The 21,398-nt window shown below is 42.4% G+C and overlaps 1 protein-coding gene across 1 annotated transcript in view; it reads right to left on the bottom strand.

Moving 5' to 3' along the window:
• The window catches only part of LOC126162131 (glutamate receptor ionotropic, kainate 2-like), a 224,684-nt gene that overhangs the window by 134,942 nt on the left and 68,344 nt on the right, over positions 1-21,398 (bottom strand). The window contains exons 4-5 of the mRNA XM_049918425.1: positions 17,611-17,798; positions 3,429-3,586 (exon numbers count right to left, since the gene is read on the bottom strand). Of these exons, the coding sequence (XP_049774382.1) occupies positions 3,429-3,586; positions 17,611-17,798 (346 nt within the window). The remainder of the gene's footprint in view (positions 1-3,428; positions 3,587-17,610; positions 17,799-21,398) is intronic.

Genomic DNA, 21,398 nt, shown 5'->3' with positions numbered 1-21,398 from the left:
TGGGCAGCTGTACCTGTAAACGCCATCCAAGCTCTGTTTGACTCAATGCCCAGGCGTATCAAGGCCGTTATTACGGCCAGAGGTTGTTCTGGGTACTGATTTCTCAGGATCTATGCACCAAAACTGCGTGAAAATGTAATCACATGTCAGTTCTAGTATAATACATTTGTCCAATGAATACCCGTTTATCATCTGCATTTCTTCTTGGTGTAGCAATTTTAATGGCCAGTAGTGTAAATAATTTTTTCGAGAAACGATTGTAGTTCCCTCTAATTCGAAGGTTTAGGTAAACGGTCGATTATAGAAAGAACTGCTGTTTAGTCTGTAGGCCACCCTTGCTCAGAATAAGTTACTCGACATTAGATTGAAAAACTGCTACAAATTATTGTGGCTGTTTTTAGCTGTGGGAAGAGCGTTTGCCAGTTCTGCGTACGTTTCTGCCTTGCGCTCTTCGTGACGGTATTGTCGTGGGAGTGGATATCGCTCATCTATTTCATTTTCATAAGTTGTTCTGATTTATAGCGGGCGCATTGTCAAGACGAATAGCAAACCTCATATCGATATGGATATAAGGCATGTCGTTATCATAGCCTTCTTCGATCGTTCATTCACATTCGCCTATCTTAGATATTTACCGCGCGGGGTAGCCGCGCGGTCGGGGCGCCTTGCTACGGTTCGTGCGGCTTCCCCCGTCGGAGGTTCGAGTACTCCCTCGGGCATGGATGTGTGTGTTGTCCATAGCGTAAGTTAGCATAATTGGTGTGTAGGCTTAGGGACCTATGACCGAAGTAATTTGGTCCCATAAGACCTTACCACAAATTTCCTTAGATATTCGCCTCATTTTAGCTGGGTAAACATTTCAACAAATCTCTTCATCAAATCTCTGAGGGAAATGGGGGTTGAACACTGGCTGTGCGTAAGTTTTTTATTTGTTGTATTTATTTGATCTCTAACCAACTGGGTGTTAATTGTGGCTTAAAAACGCCACACAACCGCAAGGTTCAGTTGGACGTCCGCTCACATTGTGTTCGAGGAAAGGGGGCTGTTGCTTCCCAGAGGTGTCATGTAGCCAGGGTGCGCACTCACATCATCCTACAGTACGGGATGAGTCGGAGGTGGTGGAAAAAAAAACGAAACAACGCAAATGGCTCTGCTCCGATGTGAGCATTTATTTTCATTGGCTGAATATGAAATTGTACCTACCAAGAATAATAATCTTTTTATGGTAAACCATTAAAAATATGGATGTATATATTGTGGCCACCTATGTTAACAGACAATAGTGCGATGCTATAAGTTGAGGCGAATCCAAATGAACGTAGTTTGTTTGGTTTCTGCGAGAAACAGGTATACGTAAATCCACTTGAAAGTGGGTGACCATATTGTTAACTTGCAGAATTAATTGTGAACGTATTTGGCTTGTCTGCGATGGGTTCTAGCTGATTAAAGTCTGCGAAAGACACACATTGCCGTGCAGTGCGGTAGAGGATACATCGCAACGCTGGGGGTGTGGAGCCACCATGCTAGCAGTGAGGAAATGCAGCAGATGATAGAGACGATGCTGAACAACGATGATATAACAGTAGTTTGTACTGAATGGTTGGGAGGCTTGGGGGCATTCCGATAATTTGCGACGTTCTTCAACATAGTCTTTAACGATCCACGATCCACAGCTGAGCTATCATCGCTATTGTTTATTATTGCAGAGAGCTGCTTATTAATTTCTTACTCTTGCGCAACCAATCGAGGTGGCACAGTGTTTAGCACACTGATCAAGTCTTCAAGAGAACAATGGTTCAGATCTCTGTCCGGCCATCCATACTTTGATTTTGTTCAGTAACAGAACAGATGTCGAACAATGTTATAAGAAATGTGTGTCAGTTTTGTAGGATGAGTTTTTATCACATGATTTCTTTTGCAGATATTGGTTATCTGCTCAAATACACATGACACCATAGTCGACAGGTCGTAATGAGTGGTTGATTTATTTCAAATTTCATTTCTACAGTACCAGAAACTCTACGTGTCTGTCACATCAACATCGAATTATTTTGCAACGAACCATTAGGTACCACAAGCTCATTGCCGGTGTTTTCACTGCCGAGCTGGTTGCCATCTCTCGCGCCCTTGAGTATATCCGCTCCTGCTCACGTGACTTCGTTATCTGTAGCCACTCCCAGAGCGGTTTACTAGCTATCGACCAGTGCTTTTCCTCGCTCTCGTCTGGTGATGGCTATCCAGGAGTCCATCCATACTCTTGCCCGTTGCGGCCGCTCCGTGGTTTTTATGTGGGCCCCAGGTCATTCGGCATTCCGGGTAATGTACGTGTTGACACGCTGGCCAAACTGGCTGTCGGTGCACCGGCTTTGGAGATTGGCCTTTCGGAGTGTGATCTCCGTTCACTTTTGCGGATGAAGGCCCTTGGTATCTAGGGTGATGAATGGCGCACCCTGCCTTCACCCAACAAACTTCGGATCGTCAAGGAGACTACGGGTGCATGGCGCTTCTCCTTGCGGGCTTCTCGCAAGGACTCTATTGTACTCTGCTGGCTGCGCATTGGCCACACCTGGCTGACGCACTGTTATTTATTGCGCCGTGAGGACCCACCTCTCTCTCTCGCTGTGGTTCAGCATTGACAGTGGTCCACATCTTGTTGGACTGTCCACTTCTAACGGCACTCAGGCAGACGTTTGCACTGCCTGATACTCTCCCTGCACTTTTAACGGATGACGCTGCCGTGGCAGGCTTAGTTTTGAATTTTATTCGTGCAGGGGGCTTTCATCACTCGATCTGAGGGTTGTCTCTTTCTTTTGTGTTGAGTCTGGCCTTTGGCCTACGGTTTAAGATTGGGCTTTTTATTGTGTCTCTTGATGGTTGGCTTTTCCTTTTTTTTTTTTGTTTCCATAGTCGGCCAGCCATTGTAACACTGTGTGTGTTTTTAATTCCTCTTTTCTGGTCTTTCTCTATGTCTTTCTTGTTCTGTGTCATCCCTTGTCATCTCCTTTGCTTGTTTTTGTTCCTTATGGGTGTTTCATGATCATGGAAAAAGGGACTGATGGTCTTTGTAGTCTGGTCCCTTCAACCCTCACAGACCAACCAACCAACCACAAGCTTCTTCTGTCACACCAATGAGTAAATGTGTGCAAGAACAACTGAAAGCTTGACCGAGCACGGTGGCGCAGTGGTTAGACACTGGAGTCGTATTCGGCAGAACGGTGGTGCGAATGTCCACCCTGCCATCCAGACTGAGGTTTCTCGTTATATCCCTAAATCCCACGAAAGATCTCGGCTGCTTTCTTCCTCTTCCTTCCCCCTATGCAGCCTGTGCCCAATTTCTAAAGACTCTGTCGTTGCCGGACCACTATGTTACAATCTTCCTTCCTTGCTTGCTTTCTGATAGCTCGCCAGTGGGGCCGTTGTTGACATACCTGTGGTCGCCGTCTTGGCTGAGCTGTCGGACGGCGACGGGCGGGTCCCGGGGCTCCCTCTCCTGCAACACACTGCGCAGGCGCACCAGCGACTCGTCGCCCTGGTACAGCACCGTGTACGACCGCCACTTCAGCTCTCGGAGCACGTCCACCAGCGCCTGTGGCAACACAGCTGCTGTCTATCTACACTACGTAGTCTCCAGGACAACAAAATAAAGAAATGACAGCACATCTACAAATAGCGATCAAAAAGTTTCCGTTTGAAGGCGTTATTACAGCGTACAAGCAACGTAGCCTTACTGCGATGCGGATGTATAAGCACCAACATGTAAGTAAGGTATTGCTGTCACATTCGTATCTTTCCGACGTGCGTGCAGTAAATGCGGAAACGTGAACTTTGGCGACGTTATCACCAAATGCGTCCAAGCAGGGCCAACGTGCTGTTATTCTTTTCCTGACTGCCAAAGGACGAACGCCGGCATATATCAATCGGGGAATGAAGAATGTGCATGGGGCTGCATGTCTGTCGAAAACGACCGGTGTGGAATGGTGCACCAAGTTATCGTAAATGGCTTAACTCAGAAGTTACGCCAACTCAAGCACCCACCCTTTAGTCCTCATCTCTCACCAGGTATTGTCCGCCGCTCGTGGTCTCGCGGTAGCGTTCTCGCTTCCCGAGCACGGGGTCCCGGGTTCGATTCCCGGCGGGGTCAGGGATTTTCACCTGCCTCGAGATGACTGGGTGTTTGTGTTGTCCTCATCATTTCATCATCATCCAGGAAAGTGGCGAAATTGGACTGAGCAAAGATTGGGTAATTGTACGGGCGCTGATAACCACGCAGTTGAGCGCCCCACAAACCAAACATCATCATCATCTCTCACCAGGTAATTTCACTGTGTGATCAAAAGTACCCCCAAAAACATAGGTTTTCCATATTAGGTGCATTTTGCTGCCACCTACTGCCAGGTACTCCATATCAGCAACCTCAGTAGTCATTAGACATCGTGAGAGAGCAGAATGGGGCGCTCTGCGGAACTCACGGACTTCGAACGTGGTCACCAGATTGGGTGTAACTTTCGTCATGCATCTGTGCGCGAGATTCCCACGCTCCTAAATATCCCTAGGTCCACTGTTTCCGATGTGATAGTGAAGTGGAAACGTGAAGGGACATGTACAGCACAAAAGCACACAGGCCGACCTCGTCTGTTGGGTGACAGAGACCGCCAACAGTTGAAGAGCGTCGTAATGTTTAATAGACAGACATCTATCCAGACTGAATCATGATCCACTGCAAGTACTATGACAGTTAGGTGGGGGTTGAGAAAAATTGGTTCAAAAATGGTTCAAATGGCTCTGAGCACCATGGGACTCGACTGCTGAGGTCATAAGTCCCCTAGAACTTAGAACTACTTAAACCTAACTAACCTAAGGACGACACACACATCCATGCCCTAGGCAGGATTCGAACCTGCGACCGTAGCGGTCGCGCGGTTCCAGACTGTAGCGCCCAGAACCTCTCGGCCACACCGGCCGGCAGAAAAATTGGATTTCATGGTCGAGTGGCTGCTTATAAGCCACACATCACGCTGGTAAATGCCAAACGACGCCACGCTTGGTGTAAGGAGCGTAATGCGGCACACAATGTGGCGATCCGATGGCAGGGTGTTGGTGTGGCGAATGCCCGGTGAACGTCATCTGCCAGCGCGTGTAGCGCCAACAGTAAAATTCGGAGGTGGTGGTGTTATGGAGTGGTCGTATTTTTCATCGAGAGGGCTTGCACCCCTTGTTGCTTTGTGTGGCACTATCAAAGCACAGGCCTACATTGATGTTTTAAGCACGTTCTGGACTCACCGACCGACATCGATACCTCTTCTCAGTGCAGCACTCCGTGAAGAATGGGCTGCCATTCCCAAGCAACATTCCAGCACCTGATTGAACGTATGCCTGCGAGATTGCAAGATGTCACAAGGCTAAGGGTGGGCCAACACCATATTGAATTCCAGCATTACCGATGGAGGGCGCCACGAACATGTAAGTCATTTTCAGCCAGGTGTCCGGATACTTTTGATCACTTAGTGCAACACGTGTTCGTTCCCTTAGAAAGGCCTTGAAGGGATGACGATTCCTCTCGGATGAGGATGTGCAGCAGGCAGTTATGGATATCTTCACGCAGCACGACACGGTGTTTTATCAAAAGGGTATCTTCAACCTGATGTGTTGACGTGATGATTGCTTCAATGCTCACACCGATTTTGCCTCATTGATATTAGACTGTACGGACTTTGAACGGAAACTTTTTGATAGCCCTTTATTCATCTACAGAGACATGACTCCAGCTCACACTAAAGTGCCTGGCAGAGGGTTCATCGAACTATTCCCCTATCATTCTAATCGCAAATTTCGCCTGGGAAATATTAACACTTAAATCTTCTGGTGCGAGATCTAATCTCTTTAATTTTTTATGGTGATCATTCACCATGTGGTGGTGTGTAGGTTGGAGTCAATGAAATAGTTTCGCATTCAGAGGAGAAAGTTGATGAGTGGAATTTCGTGAAAAGGTCTCGCTGTAATGAAAAACGTCTTTGTTTCAATGATTGTTGCCACAACTCGCTTATCACATCCACCACACTTCGTGATAATACAAAACCACCTGCCTTCCTTTGAATTTCTTCGATGTCGTCTGTCTGTCCTACCTTGGAAGGAACCCACACCGTTTAGCAATGCTTTAGTAGAGGTCGGAAAAGCGTAGCATTGACAGTCCGTTTAGTAGACCTGCAACAACTTCTAAATGTTCCGACAGTAAAAAGCAGTCTTTGGCTTGCCTTCCCGTTATCTATGCGATCGTTTCAGTTTTACTTATCCATAACTGCAATTCATAGGTATTTAGTTGAACTGATTGTCTTTAGATTCCTTTTAACCGAAACGTAATGGATTCCTTTTAGTTCTCATTTGAATGCCTGTCATTTATCCTTCATTAGAGTCAGTTGCCGCTTTTTTCATCATACAGATATCTTGTCTAAATCATTTTCTAATTGGTTTTGAGCTTCTAACAAGTTTCGTAGATGGTAAATGACAGCATCATCTATAAACAGTCTTCGATGGTTCCAGAGATTGTCTTCTAAGTCGTTTATACAGATCTCTCAATGGGACATCTGAAACAGTTGACATGCAGTGGTGTTCAGAATTAAATCAAGAGGCCTACAGCCAACCGAATCCTTTTCTGACAAGGAACAGTGTAATGGCTGGACGAGTCCTTTGTGGTAGTTGCTGGGCTTGCGGTTTATCTTCTCAGTGCGTTCCGCATATGCTCTGCATGATTCAGATTACGAGTCTTTAATGATCTCGTTGTCGATGGGACTTTTGAAGGCCCTCAGATGTTCTCCTTGACATCGCGAAAATAAGTCATTTGATTAAAGATAACCGCCACAGCATCTTTGACTAGTGAAACAAGAACGTATGGTTCGATCCCAACCACAGTTTAAAACTTGAATAAAAATCATCAGCAATGGCCGCCAAGCACTTTTGTTAAAGGAAGTCACCCCCGTTCTGCTTACGAGCATGTTAAAGGAGGCACCAGACCGGACAGATTTCCGCAGCATACTCTCGCTTCTTCGGATGCAAAACTGTCTCTAAAATGCGAGAGAATCAGCAATGATCATTGGCTTGAGGATGCGGAAGGTAATGGAAATGGAAACCACTTCGCTAAAAATACGTAATGTGTATCCAAAGGTTATGTTGGCTGTAATTGGAAATATCGAATGATGATCTCTCCACTGGCAAACGATTGCCCCATTTGGATATCCTGGTATGGATTACCAACAAGAAAAAGATTGAAGAACCAACGAAAAGGAAATTTTCTACGAGTCTGAGCATGGCATGTCAGAAATCTGAATGAACTAGGTATGATGTAAAATCTAAAAAGGGAAATCCAAAGACTTAGTCTAGATATAGCGGTTGTCATCGAAGAAAAACAGAAAGAAGGATAGCTGGTCAGATGAATATAGTGTAATGTTAACAGCAGCATAAAATTTTTTACTGCAGAAGGATTTGTCATGAATATAAAGATAGACCATAGACTTACTATGGACACATCAGTGATAGGATTATTTTCATCAGAATAGACAACAAAACAACACCAAAAACAATAGTTCAGGTATACATGCCGACGTTCTAACATGTGTGAGACTGGTTCTGATCTACCTTCCTGCCACAGTTGCGCGGGGATACTCTGTGAGTGTTTTAGGAATTTGTCTTGAACCTACAGCCAGCGAGGTAGGAAGATAACACCTCACCATGCAGAGCTCAGAAGAGTGCAGCAGTATGGGCAGTGATGTAATCAGATAACGATCTCAATGTCGGTTCCACTAGACTCCCTGTAAAGGAAACGTTATCGCTAACAGAAAATAGTGTATGGGTTCAGGCATAAATTTATGTTAGCAAAAAATTTAAATCTTAGATTTTCATTGTTACAGTTTATTTTTACTCTAAGTATGACTTTATGACATAGTAATTAATTGTAATAAGTACAGAATGGTAAAATATTGATATTGGGTGTTCTCAACTGTGAATCAAAATTCCTAATTATTCTAAGGTTTAATGGTAAGATGGTTGATGACCATGTCTGGGAGTCGATAAAATACAAACAAATTAAATACAACTGGGGTCAAAGATATCAGTTAAGCACAATGAAAATACCCAAAAATAAATGGGGTCTGTATATGGTACGTAAACATCACTGCACACATAATTGCACAATTAAAACAGTTCAATGACTTCAGAGTATAAAGCACTCTGCAGTGGCTGATCAATCCTTTTCGCTAGATCGGATATATCACTATTTTCCTTTCAATTAAGCTCGACAATCATTAGTATGTTTAACTACAGGTCATGACTGAAAATACGAAAAAGATAGGAGAGACGGAGATGACCGCAGTTCTGAGTGTAAGTTGAATATCACTTGCTGGCGTAACGAGAGCGCGCATGTTTACCTTTCGTCGGCGGTGGCAGTGGCTGCTATAGGTGCGAGCTGTGAACCTGAGAATTAATTCTAAATCTCTCTCGACTGTTAAACACCAGTCTGATTCATTCCCTACATCTTCGGTGAAGCCGAGACTCCTAGTTGTTCCCCATCTAATTTTATTGGCATGGTACACGCTATTTGGCTGAAACAGTACTTACGTCGTTTCCCTCAAATCACTCGCATGCGTTAACTGTCAGTGCTCGGTGCAATTCTCCACACTAGGAGACTTTGCAGTTTAACTCCTTAAGAGTTAAGATGAGCCTGTGAACAAGTGTTCACATAATTACTCTCGCAATCGTCTCAGTGTGACGTGACTCGCCTTGCTCAAACACTCGATGATTTGCTCCAAGAGACGAGCGAATTTTTCTGTCTGCATTTTACCTATATCAAAGCCGGTGGCCACGCTTTTTCTTTCTGGCCAATCAGGGCATTTGTACTTGTTACAACTCCACCCACTAGAGTTTCTGTAACCTATCAAAGGCGTCGCTTCTTTCATAGGGAAGAGTTAAGCTTGTGCTACATAATACTGAGATAAACAGCTTTTTGCATGTGGGTTTTAAGACATGTGCCTATGGTGAGTCACCAGTGTTTTGAGTTGGGTTTCTCCGGACGCTTATCTGTTATTTCCAGCCATGTACCTGCAGAAAGGCTTTCTGAATGGTCTTTGCAAAATGCAAGAACAAGGGTGGCTTGGGCCAGCGGCGTGCACAGTGGCTATGGCGCCTCATTGTGTACACTGGATGTCCCACTGTGAACGTTTCAGCCAAACAGGGGACAGGCATTGCTGTTGTAAAATTCTCCTTTCCTCAGAACTGCGCCTCTTAGCTTGGGTCTGGGAAATTACTTGCTTGCAGTTCCTAGTGCGAGTGTTAGTTGTTTATATTCACGAGATGCTGGCTGGTTTATTCAATTTTCAAATCAAAAAAATTCGTACATTTACACGTAACTATGTCGTATGACATATCAGTTTAACTGGAATTGTTTCAGGAATTCAATGGATGGTGTGTTATTTGAATGACACCTTACAACGTCACAAGCAGAAGATTAAGAGATGGGAGAAGTATATGAGAATACTGAAAGTGAAATTCAGCACATAAAGAGAGATGAAAATTTAATAATCACGAGTGACTGGAACATTGTAGTGAGGGACAAAGTTGAAGTTGGTTTTAAAAGCGAATATTGGCTTCACAGTAGGAATGTGAAAGGATAAAGACTAATTGAGTTTTGTGTTAACTTTCAGTTAGTAATAGTTAATACACAGTACAAAAATGACAAGAGGAGGAGGTATATTTGGAAAAGGCTTAGAGACATGAGAAGATCCCAGCTGGATTACATCATGGTCAGATAGTGGTTCCGAAAACAGGTACTGGATTTCAGTGCATACCCAGGAGCAGAAACAGACCAAGATCACGATTCAGTAATGATGAGGATTAGATTGAAGTTCACGAGAATCATCATGAATAATCAGTGAGGGAATAATTTGGATACTGGAGTACTGAGGAACGATGATGTGTGTTAAAAGCTCTCTAAGGCTGTAGATACTGCGATAATAAATACCACAATAGCCAATTCAATTGAAGACCAATGGAAATCTCTAAAAATGGCAACCACAGAAAACGGGTAGTGAAATACAAGTACAAGGAAGGTAACTGCGAAGAAACCCAGGGTAACAGATACTTCAAATGATTGACAAAAGATGGAACTACAAAACTTTTTAGTGAAAGCAAGAAATATAGCAATATAGAACACTTACAATCGAAATGAATAGGAAGCACAGGGAAACTAAAGCTGAATGGTTGCAGGAAAAATGCGAAAGAATCGAAAAAGAAAAGGGCGTCAGAAGAATTGTTCCAGCATATACAAAATTCAAAGTAATTTTTGATGAAGTTAAAAACATAGGCTTCAACATCGAGCTTACCATAGAGATTTTACTATTAAATACAGAAGAGAGAGAGGTTTGGTGGAAATAGAACACTGAAGGCTTTTACGAGAGGGTGGAACTATGAAATAACGTGATAGAAGAAGAAATCGGAACCACTGTGGAGAACTGGGGATCTAGTGTTTGTGTCAGAGTATAACGGAGCTCTGGAAGAGCAACGATCAGATAAGGTGGGGGGAATAGATAATACTCCTCTGGAATTTCTAAATTCACTGCGGTAAGTGGTAACCAAACGATTATTCAAATTGGTTTAAATAATCTATGAGTCGGAGATGTACCAGCAGACTTCCAGACTCATATCAGCCGCACCATGCCGTAGATGCTGAAGGGCACATATGTGAGAGAAGTATCACACAATCTGCTTAACAGATCACGAGTCAAAGTTGCTGACAAAAGTGTGCAAAAGAACGAAAAAAGACTTAGAGTCTCGTAGGTGATACTAGTTTGGTTTTAGGAAAGGTAAAGGCACCACAGAGGAAGTTCTGACGTCGCACTTGATTATGGAAGCAAGACTGAATAAATCTAGATATGATCACAGGAATTATCGACCTATAATGTTACAACATGATCGACATTCTCTGGAAATGGGGTCTAAACTATACGAAAAGAAGGGTAACATAGATTACGAACAAAAACCAAGAGGGTAAAGTAAGAATAAAAGACCGTGAACGAAGTGCTCGCATTAACAAGTGTAACAGGGATGTAGTCTTTAGCCCCTACTGTTCAATCTGTAGATCGAAGAAGCAATGATGGAAACAATAGGAAGATTCAGAAGTTGAATTAAAATTCAGGGTGAAAGAATACGACGATAATATTCGCTGATGACACTCCTATCCTCAGTGAAAGTGAGGGATAATTGCAGGATGTGTCTAATGAGTAAATACTATGGATTGAGTGTAAGCTGAACAAAGACGACAGTTATGAGGAGTAACAGAAATGAAATTAGCGATAAACCTAACATCAAAATTTGGGACCACGAAGTACACAAAGTAGGAATCTTGCTATCTTGGAAATAGTGTTGCAGTACACTGTAAACATCACATTAAAATTATGCCATTGCTCCTCAAATGCGAGCCAGAAATCACATTAAAATTACGCCATTTCCCTTCGAATGCATGCTTGTATGCAAATGAAATGGATGAAAACATGTTTTGTCGCACTCTGTCCGTGATAACCAGAAACCAGTGTTGAATGGTGAAATGATGGTCAGCCACGCTAAGATTAACTCAAACATAGGACACAGCTGGTTGTTTTTCACTGTGCATGCGCTTATGTACCGCATCCCTTTCTGTACTACGAGAGCTACGTTTCTCACACCAACACATAAGTATTTTTCTTTGATATTGCGTGTAACGTATTGTGGTAGCATACAGGATGAGGGATTTTTGAGCAGCTTTTGTTGTAACTGTGCTATCGTTGATTGGCTTAGGACTAACGCTCTATTTCATGGTGCTATGGGAATGCGCCGACCAAGTGCATTCTCCGGAGCGGCAAGCGATGGTACAACGAACGAAGGCCGACATTCTATCCACCACGTGACGCCGCTTCGAAAGTGTATTGGTCAGGACACGGACACTAGACCGGGTTATAGAAGAACGCCAATCGATGTATCACATCATCAACGAAAGCAAAAGACGACGAGAAGTCCTGGTACATGCCGTGTACAGACACCAAACATCGCAACAAGAAATAGGAAAGGAGCTTATAGAACATTACGGTCAACTTTACACTGGAGTGGATGCTAATATGGCAGCCATTACCGAAGTTACTCATACAATTCTCGGCACCATTGAACCAGAGGCAGAAGCACAACTGATGGAGGAGATTACAGAGGAGGAAGTGCTGGAGGGCATTGGTAGGGAAACGGTGAATAAATCACCGAAACGAGATGGCCTCCCTTTGAATTCTGTAGGACCTTTCGACGGCACTCCGAAGGACTGCTATCTGCCGCAAATTAATTCCTCCTGACTTACCCTTACCGCCAGCTGTTTTGGAGGACTTGATCACTCCAACACACAACCCCTCAGGCAGCACATGAATACCGGACTAGCCCCACAGACGCTCCTTAATCGCGACTGTAAAATATTTATCAGACTATTAGCAACGTACCTCTAAGGAGTATTACGCCAAATGATCTCACTCGATCAAATGTCACTCAGCGGGGACGAAAACATCTAGAAGCTGCTCCGTTAACTTTGTTTAAACCTTCGATTGAGGAGCCATATCTATCTTGCAGAAGTCCTGATGCTCATGTAGTTCCCACGACCATTCATCAATGTCGTGATGCGGCTACTCTGCAATGCCTCCTTCAAAGTCCTCGTCAATGGTTGTATGACGAAATCTCTTGTCGTAGCGATATTGGTCAGAAAATGGTGTCCCCTATCTGCCATGTTATAGGCACTGGCGCTCGACCGTTACTCTGTGGCCTTCCTCACCGCCAGAAAGGATTGACTTTGCAAGTACATACATTTAAATACAAGGCATATGCAGACGAGCTGATGCGTGGTGTGGGCTGGAAACTATATACATTTGGGTTCAGAATTGATCCATAAATATGGAACGATCAGTGTCCGCTGCATAAATAAGGACAAGTCGGTAGTGATGAATATTGGTATTGCACTAACGGAAGAATTTGTAGCACCTTTACGGCACGTGGATATCTTAAAATTCCTATGGATTGTTTTTACCAATGACATACGTAGCGCAGCAGCTTACAAGTCTAAGAGACTACCACAATCAGTCCGGCTGGACGTCTAAGAGAACATCACACAGACCTTAGACATGCTCCATCGGGTCACTTATGTTAACACCCTACATGGCGTCACGAATTCCATACTTTTTCGATGCCAGTGATGAAAACACGAACCATATTGGCGGTGTTTGGGTCCTTCATGAGCGCAGGTCTACTATTTAAAGTTAAATACGAAGTCGTTGGTAGAGGTGGACTGGGTCTTGCGCATGTTCATGTTCGAAAGGAGACGCTACATATCAGCACGGTGTTAAAACTGTGGGGCCGTCATCAGATATGTCTGACAGGAATCTTAATAGAAGAACAAGCACTAGTTTCTCGAATGGTGCCAATGGTGCTTCAGCACATTTACCAATCACTTCGCCATATAAGCGCTTTTTTTTCATCGAATACAGCTACGTTCAGAGGGCTCTGCCGAAAATCACATCTGCGACGGCGCCCGAAATCTGCTGGATACTAACGACTGGACAACCTAGCAATCCTACTGACAGGCAGCATGCGGTATAACGATCGGTATACAATGTTTGCTCAATGTGGTACCTAACAGTTAGTGGTAAAAATGTGACCAGGTCCAGACTTCATGCGATTCATACGACGAATTCACCCTTATGCCCTCAGTACCAAACTCTAGACGACGATGAACACCGCCTCATATGCGGACCCTCACCAGAAGTGTGGCGTTTGGTGACACAAGTGATGGATTTTTTTCTTCGAATGGGAAGCACAACATTGGACCAGGACTGTATTCTTCGTGGACGGATACTGAAAAGAATGCAGAAATGTGGGTGCTTCGAGGCTAGACAGTGCTCTGTTTGTTTAGAGATGGCCCTAAGAACGTGGTGGACTTCTGGACCTTTTTACAGGAACGACATCTGCAGATCGTCTGCAATCCGAAGCACCAGCTGTGTTTCTCCAACCTCCTATGGAGCGCGTTTCAAGACCTCCGCTAGCTGGAACATCAAGAGTAGGAGAAGTTAAATTATCCCTGTGATGAACGAATGAACGGAAGATAAGAATCGATGAACACTACGTACATACGAGAAGACGTACCCGGATAAAGGGCAGAAGGGGGATTGGAAATCAGATTATTCATCATGCTGTCTATTTATTTCTTTATGTTAAGCGAGAATAATGTTAACTTTAAATATCTTTCAAGTAAAACAGAAATATTATTTTGTGGTATGACAATGAAGCTGTTGGTACTTAAATTAAAGTTTACTTTAACTATAACATATGTAACTACATAGATTTGATTTAAATTTTTAGTGTGATAGGTTACAGATATTCCTTAAAATTTGAAGTCTAATCGGAGAGGTGATTTTTTCAAAAAAACAAGTGGTTAAGGCAACCGCTTGCGATAAGCGGGGAGAAATTCAACAAAAAAACAAAAGAAATACAAATTTCGGTAGAATACTTGCCCGTGAAAGGCAAAGATCTCGAGTTCGAGTCTCGGTTGGCATTCATTTTTTTTCTGCGAAGAAGGTTCGTATTTATTTTTCTATTGAGATAGCGCATGTAAAAAAAATTAATCGATTCTCACTGTTGCCAACATTTTTATTTTCATTTCACTTCATTCTTTAACTTTAGTTATAGAACTTAAGTATATTTAAACAGTTTAATTAAGATATGTAAACTTACTATATTCAGTGTAGTTTCGATTACTACAATTGTAAGCCCAAAGGCTAGATGCCATAACATTGTAGAGCAAACTGATAAAATTTTGCCTAAGCCGCACTGCATCGAAGTAAGAAGAATATAAAATGTAGACTAGTGCAAACACAGAGAGCATTCCTGTCCAAAAGCATTCTGTTAGTATCAAACAACGGACTTAATTTAGGCAAGAAATTTTTCGGGACGGATGTTTGGGATACAGGATTATATTGTTGTGTATCATGTAATGTGGGAAAACCGGAAAAGAAGAGAATCGAAGCATTAGAGAAATGGTGCTCTAGAAGAATGTTAAAAATTAGTTGGACAGATGAGTGAAGGTTAAACAACAAAACTGTACTATGGCTATTCATTATTTCAAGAAAGCACTTTGATATGCCTCGTGCTGGTGGAGGCGCAATGAGAACATAGTCCGCGTAAACAGTGTAAAACAAGTTTATTAAAAATCGCATAAACAAAGGCTCCTTCTCAGAGCAAGTTAATTACAAGAACTGTTTGTAGTGGTTCGTGGTAATCACTCATTTTACACAAGTTCACAAGTAGGCAGACGGCCACAGAAACCGACAAAGGAACTATGTGGAAAACACTGAGAAGAAGAAGCATCAGGATGACAGGATACGTACCTCCATAGTACAAGAGAAATCAGTAAAGGATAAAACTATGGGCGAAGACAGACGTCTGAACATATACAACAAATAATAACCGAAGAAGTTGAGTGCAGGTAAGACTTCGACAGCAAGAGATTGGCGCAGAAGAGTAATTCGTGGCGGGCCACATCAACCTAATCAAAAGACTGATGACTCAAAAAATATCCCTTAAAGATATTGGGTACGGGATTTAGTACAACAAAATGCAGCAAATTAGCGATCGCATATCAAACATTTATGATATGTAGTGTCACCAGTTTCATAAGAAAGTTTGATTTTCTTCTAGGTGATCTTAATGCGTTCGATAACACAGCACGAAGGCACAATATAAGTGGTCATTTGTCACAGTGACCACATCCAGTTAATGGTCATCTGAAGTGGTGATAGATGTTTAACGTCAGCGCACAGTCACGAACTCTCAAGAATAAAAGCTCACATGGAATTGATGGCATTTCCAACACGATAATAAAAGCTTGTTCCCAAGAAATAAGTGGGATTCTTAGCTCTCTGAAGCAGGGTATGTTCCCAGATAGACTGAAGTATGCCATTGTTAAACCACTGCATAAAAAAGGGGATACGTCTGATGTCAAGGACTACCGCCCAATCTCTCTTCTGACTGCCTTATCCAAACTTTTTGAAAAAGTGATGTATTGTAGAGTAGCTTCACACCTTTGTAAAAATAAAGTTTTTACAAAATGTCAGTTTGGTTTCCAGAAGGGTTTTTTCAACGGAAAATGCTATATATACTTTCACTAATGAAATATTAAATGCTCTGAGTAACCGGAAGTCACCCGTTGGGATTTTGTGTGACCTATCAAAGGCTTTTGATGGTGTAAATCATGGAATACTTCTAGATAAGCTCCAGTACTGTGGTATGAATGGGACAGTGCTCCAATGGTTTAAATCATACCTAACTGGAAGAGTGCAGAAAGTTGAAATAAGCAGTTCACATAATATGCAAAAAACTGGTGATTTATCAATCTGGGGAACAATAAAGAATGGGGTGCCGCAAGGTTCGATCTTGGGTCCACTGCTGTTCTTAATATATATTAATGAGTTGCCATTCTATATTCACGAAGATGCAAAGCTGGTACTTTTTGCCGATGATACAAGTATAGCTATCACACCCAACAGACAAGAATCAACTGGTGAAATTGTAAACGATGTTTTTCAGAAAATCATTAAGTGGTTCTATGCAAATGGGCTCTCATTAAACTTTGACAAAACACATTATATACACTTCCACACAGTAAATGGAATGACACCATTAATAAATATAGACTTCGATCAGAAATCGGTAGCTAAGATAGAATATTCAAAATTTCTAGGAGTATGCATTGATGAGGGGTTGAACTGAAAAAAACACACTGAGGATCTGCTGAAACGTTTGACTTCAGCTACTTATGGGGGTCACTGCAAATTTTGGTGATATACATCTCAGTAAATTAGCTTACCATGCCTATTTTCATTCTCTGCTTTCGTATGGCATCATATTCTGGAGTAACTCATCATTGAGTAAAAGAGTGTTCATTGCACAAAAGCGTGTAATCAGAATAATTGCTGGAGCTCATCCAAGATCATCCTGCAGACACTTATCTAAAGAGCTAGAGATCTTCGCTGTATATATATATATATATATATATATATATATATATATATATATATATATATATATTCACTTATGAAATTTGTTATTAACAATCCGAATGAATTCAAAAGTAATACATGGCTACAACACTAGGAGAAAGGGTGATCTTCACTACTCAAGGTCAAATCTAACTTTGGCTCAGAAGGGGGTAAATTATGCTGTCACAAAAGTCTTTGGTCACTTACCTAATAGCATCAAAACTCTGACAGATAGCCACATAGCATTTAAAAAGAAATTAAAAGAATTTCTTAATGGCAACTCCTTCTACTCATTCGATGAATTTTTTGATACAGTAAATGGGTAATTTCCCCAACCCCCACAAAAAAAAATCAAGTGTCATGTAATACTTTGTGTAATGTAATATCTTGTATAGACATCTTTTATTAACCTGACACGTTCCACATCATTACGAAGTGGCGTATTCATGATCTATGGAACAAGTACTAATATAATCTAATCTAATCTAATCTGTAGCGAGCGGCACAGAAGGGCCAGAGCTGCGGCGCTGACCTGGGCGATGAACTTGGCGTCGGGGTGGAGGTTGAACTGGTAGGCGCGCCTCAGCGGCGGCCGCGGGTCCCAGCTGGTGACGATCTGCGGGATCTCCAGCCGGTCGCACACGGAGCGCACGATGTCCGTGGAGGCGCTCTGCCGCGGGCCGATGATGCCGGCCACGCCCTCAGACGTCAGGTTGCACACTGCAACAGCAGCAGCGCACAAAGCTAAACCAGTACCACGAGAAACATACTACACTTAGAATGTAGGGACTGAGAAAAAAAAGGTACTAAAATTTGCCCTGAACGTTCCTCACTTTTAGAAAAGAAAATCTACGTTACGGTTCCAAAAGAGGTACCCGATTTCAAAAAAGTGAACCCTGCATGAAAGGAAATAGAAACTTTGGATGAATAGTAAGTTATCCCTCGAAATAAAAAGCTCGCCTTGGCAACGGCTGTAAGTTGCTAGTACATGTGGTTGCTAGTAGAGGTCTCCCTGGTGAATCTACCTCACTCATTCGCTCTTTCCTTCGCCAATGTGCATCAAATCGCGTGACGATCACAGCGCGAAACGCGTTCTTCAATCTCAGTTTCAACGGGCGATATTCAGTCATCGAGACTACGGCGCTGCTTCTCCTACAGTACAAAGCGTTTGACGATGGCACCGGCAGTTTCTAGACACTGGTCCTTTATGTGATGGGAAAACCACAGCTGACACCGGTACGGTCGCAGGTTCGAATCCTGCCTCGGGCATGGGTGTGTGTGCTGTCCTTAGGTTAGTCAGGTTTAAGTAGTTCTAAGTTCCAGGGGACTGGTGACCTCAGAAGTTAAGTCCCATAGTGCACAGAGCCATTTTTTTTGACACCGGTACGCTCGTCCTCGACGTCGAGTGCGTTAAGAATTTGCATGCAATCCACAGATGTCTACACCCTGTGTCAGCCATACGTTAGCGATTCCTCGTTTATGTGTCTGACGTGTTTTGCGGTGATGTCTGTGTCTGAAAACGTACAGGATTCATCTGCTACAATCCAGTCATGATGGTGATAAACAGCAAACTGTAGAGCTTTGTACATGGTCGTGCTGGAAAGCACTGCTTCCGAATTTTTTATGTGAAAACTCTCAAAGCTATTTAAATAAAACTAATCCTCGTTAGAGGGTCGTGTAAAAATTTGAAGAAAATCGATCAACTACTATTCGAGATTTTTGGTGATAACGTTAAGCAGTGGCTTGCCTTGATAAAGTAATATAGCTTAAAACATAAACTTAAATTATTACTGAAGAGGTGAAGTCGAGCACAGTCTGAATCGGAAAACATGCAACACCTGCTATGACCATGTGCACAGTCTAACATACACAGTGGTGGGAAAGGTGTTACTGACTGATGGCTGAATCTACACTAGCGCCCGTAGTGGCGAGAAAGCAGCCAAAAGATTATCGTTTGTTTTTAATTATTTTTCTACTTAATAAACGAAATAGTTATTACATTTTTGCGTTCTAAGCACTAGTAAATTATCGATAGACATGAATGATAGTAAAGTAAACGTAAAAACAGCCGAATCTCACTGATTCAGTACCATAAGCTACCATTTATTATGAAGAAATACTTTCTAATGTCTGTATAACTGCAGCTTACACAGCTGAAATCAAGAATATATAAACACATATTTCATGCATGAGGAAAATGTATTTCTGTTGCTGTCTGTTGTTATTATGATAGGCACTTTCCTTTACACGTAACCATTTCGTATTGAGTCTAACGATTCTTGCATTTCACTCGACTTTCCAACGCATGAATATTTCTGTAAATTTAATCGCTTTTGGATCAATAGTGAATGTGTTCAAGATCCTTGCTGTTTGTGACTCAAATGTAGCAACAATACTGGAAATGGTTTCTTCTGTGATGGGAAATAGTTTTATTAATTTCGACGTTTTATTGTCAGATCTGCGTGAGTTTCCCGAACGCTACAGTTGTGGTGACTTACTTGGCACGTGAAATAAAATAGATTTTGCATACAGTATAAGTTTTCTACGTTCCATATTCACTCATTTGACTGGAAGTCTAGTGAAGAAAACTTAACGTTGTTGAGCAGATATACGACGCCTTTCTGCAAAATGTCAGGTCTTCTGCTGTTTACTAACCATTTTTGTTCTTAAAAGAAAAAGATATTCTTCATTAAATATCTGTAGGTTGTAAGAGAATCGTAAATAAACTTTTCTGCAATGTACCGTTCCATGCTTCCTAGGGTACTTAAGAAACTAAAGAAAGGCAAATGTGGTGTCATTTTATAGTTATTGTCGACTTTTATGTTATTACAGTCGCTTCCCATTGCAAAAACGGTGTTATAATTCAATATAGATGACACTATTCGCATTCATCCGACATCGTTTTCAGAAGTGTAGCTTACTAGCCGTTTGGAGCGCTGCAGTCGCTTATTATAACAAAAATGAGAGGCTGTGTCACTGCTGTTTGTGTTAGACTGTGAAGCAGTGCACATTCACTCACACCAAGAGCGCCACTAAAGGCTCTGTAATGCGGACATACACTGAAGGCGACCGCCCCGCGCCGCTGTGAACTGGTTAGTCTGTATATACGGCGAGAAACGCCACGCAGCTGAGGAACACGATAGCTCAGTAGTCGTGTCCGAGTCTTTCTGCACTGCCCGATCCGTATTGATACTCTAGCAACATTCTGGCCCCTGGCGGCACATGATTTAAAATGGTCGAAGTGACTATAGTTGAACAAAACACAAGAGTAAATCAGGTAGGATGTATTCATAGAAACAGCGGTACAACGAAGAAAGCACATAAATAATGTACAAGGCGTTTTTACAGATGGTTGTTGTTGTTGTGGTCTTCAGTCCTGAGACTGGTTTGATGCAGCTCTCCATGCTACTCTATCCTGTGCAAGCTTCTTCATCTCCGAGTACCTACTGCAACCTACATCCTTCTGAATCTGCTTAGTGTATTCATCTCTTGGTCTCCCTCTCCGATTTTTACTCTCGACGCTGCCCTCCAATACTAAATTGGTGATCCCTTGATCCCTCAGAGCATGTCCTACCAGCCGATCCTTCCTTCTAGTCAAGTTGTGCCACAAACTCCTCTTCTCCCCAATTCTATTCAATATCTCCTCATTAGTTATGTGATCTACCCATCTAATCTTCAGCATTCTTCTGTAGCACCACATTTCGAAAGCTTCTATTCTCTTCTTGTCCAAACTATTTAAAGTCCATGTTTCACTTCCATATATGGCTACACTCCATACAAATACTTCCTGACACTTAAATCTATACTCGATGTTAACACATTTCTCTTCTTCAGACACGCTTTCCTTGCCATCGGTCTACATTTTATATCCTCTCTACTTCGACCATCATCAGTTATTTTGCTCCCCAAATAGCAAAACTCATTTACTACTTTAAGCCTCTCATTTCCTAATCTAATTCCTGCAGCATCACCCGATTTAATTCAACTACATTCCATTATCCTCATTTAACTTGGCTTGATGTTCATCTTATATCCTCCTTTCAAGTCACTGTCCATTCCGTTCAGCTGCTCTTCCAAGTACTTTGCTGTTTCTGACAGAGTTACAATGTCATCGGTGAACCTCAAAGTTTTTATTTCTTCTCCATGGATTTTAATTCCTACTCCGAATTTTTCTTTTGTTTTCTTTAATGCTTGCTCAATATACAGATTGAATAACATCGGGGAGAGGCTACAACTCTGTCTCACTCCCTTCCCAACCACTGCTTCCCTATCATGCCCCTCGACTCTTATAACTGCCATCTGGTTTCTATACAAACTGTA

The sequence above is a fragment of the Schistocerca cancellata genome, chromosome 2, assembly GCF_023864275.1.
Source record: "Schistocerca cancellata isolate TAMUIC-IGC-003103 chromosome 2, iqSchCanc2.1, whole genome shotgun sequence".
Lineage (NCBI taxonomy): Eukaryota > Metazoa > Arthropoda > Insecta > Orthoptera > Acrididae > Schistocerca > Schistocerca cancellata.
The sequence above is the reverse complement of the archived record's forward strand: the minus strand, read 5'-3'. Positions and strand labels throughout refer to the sequence as shown.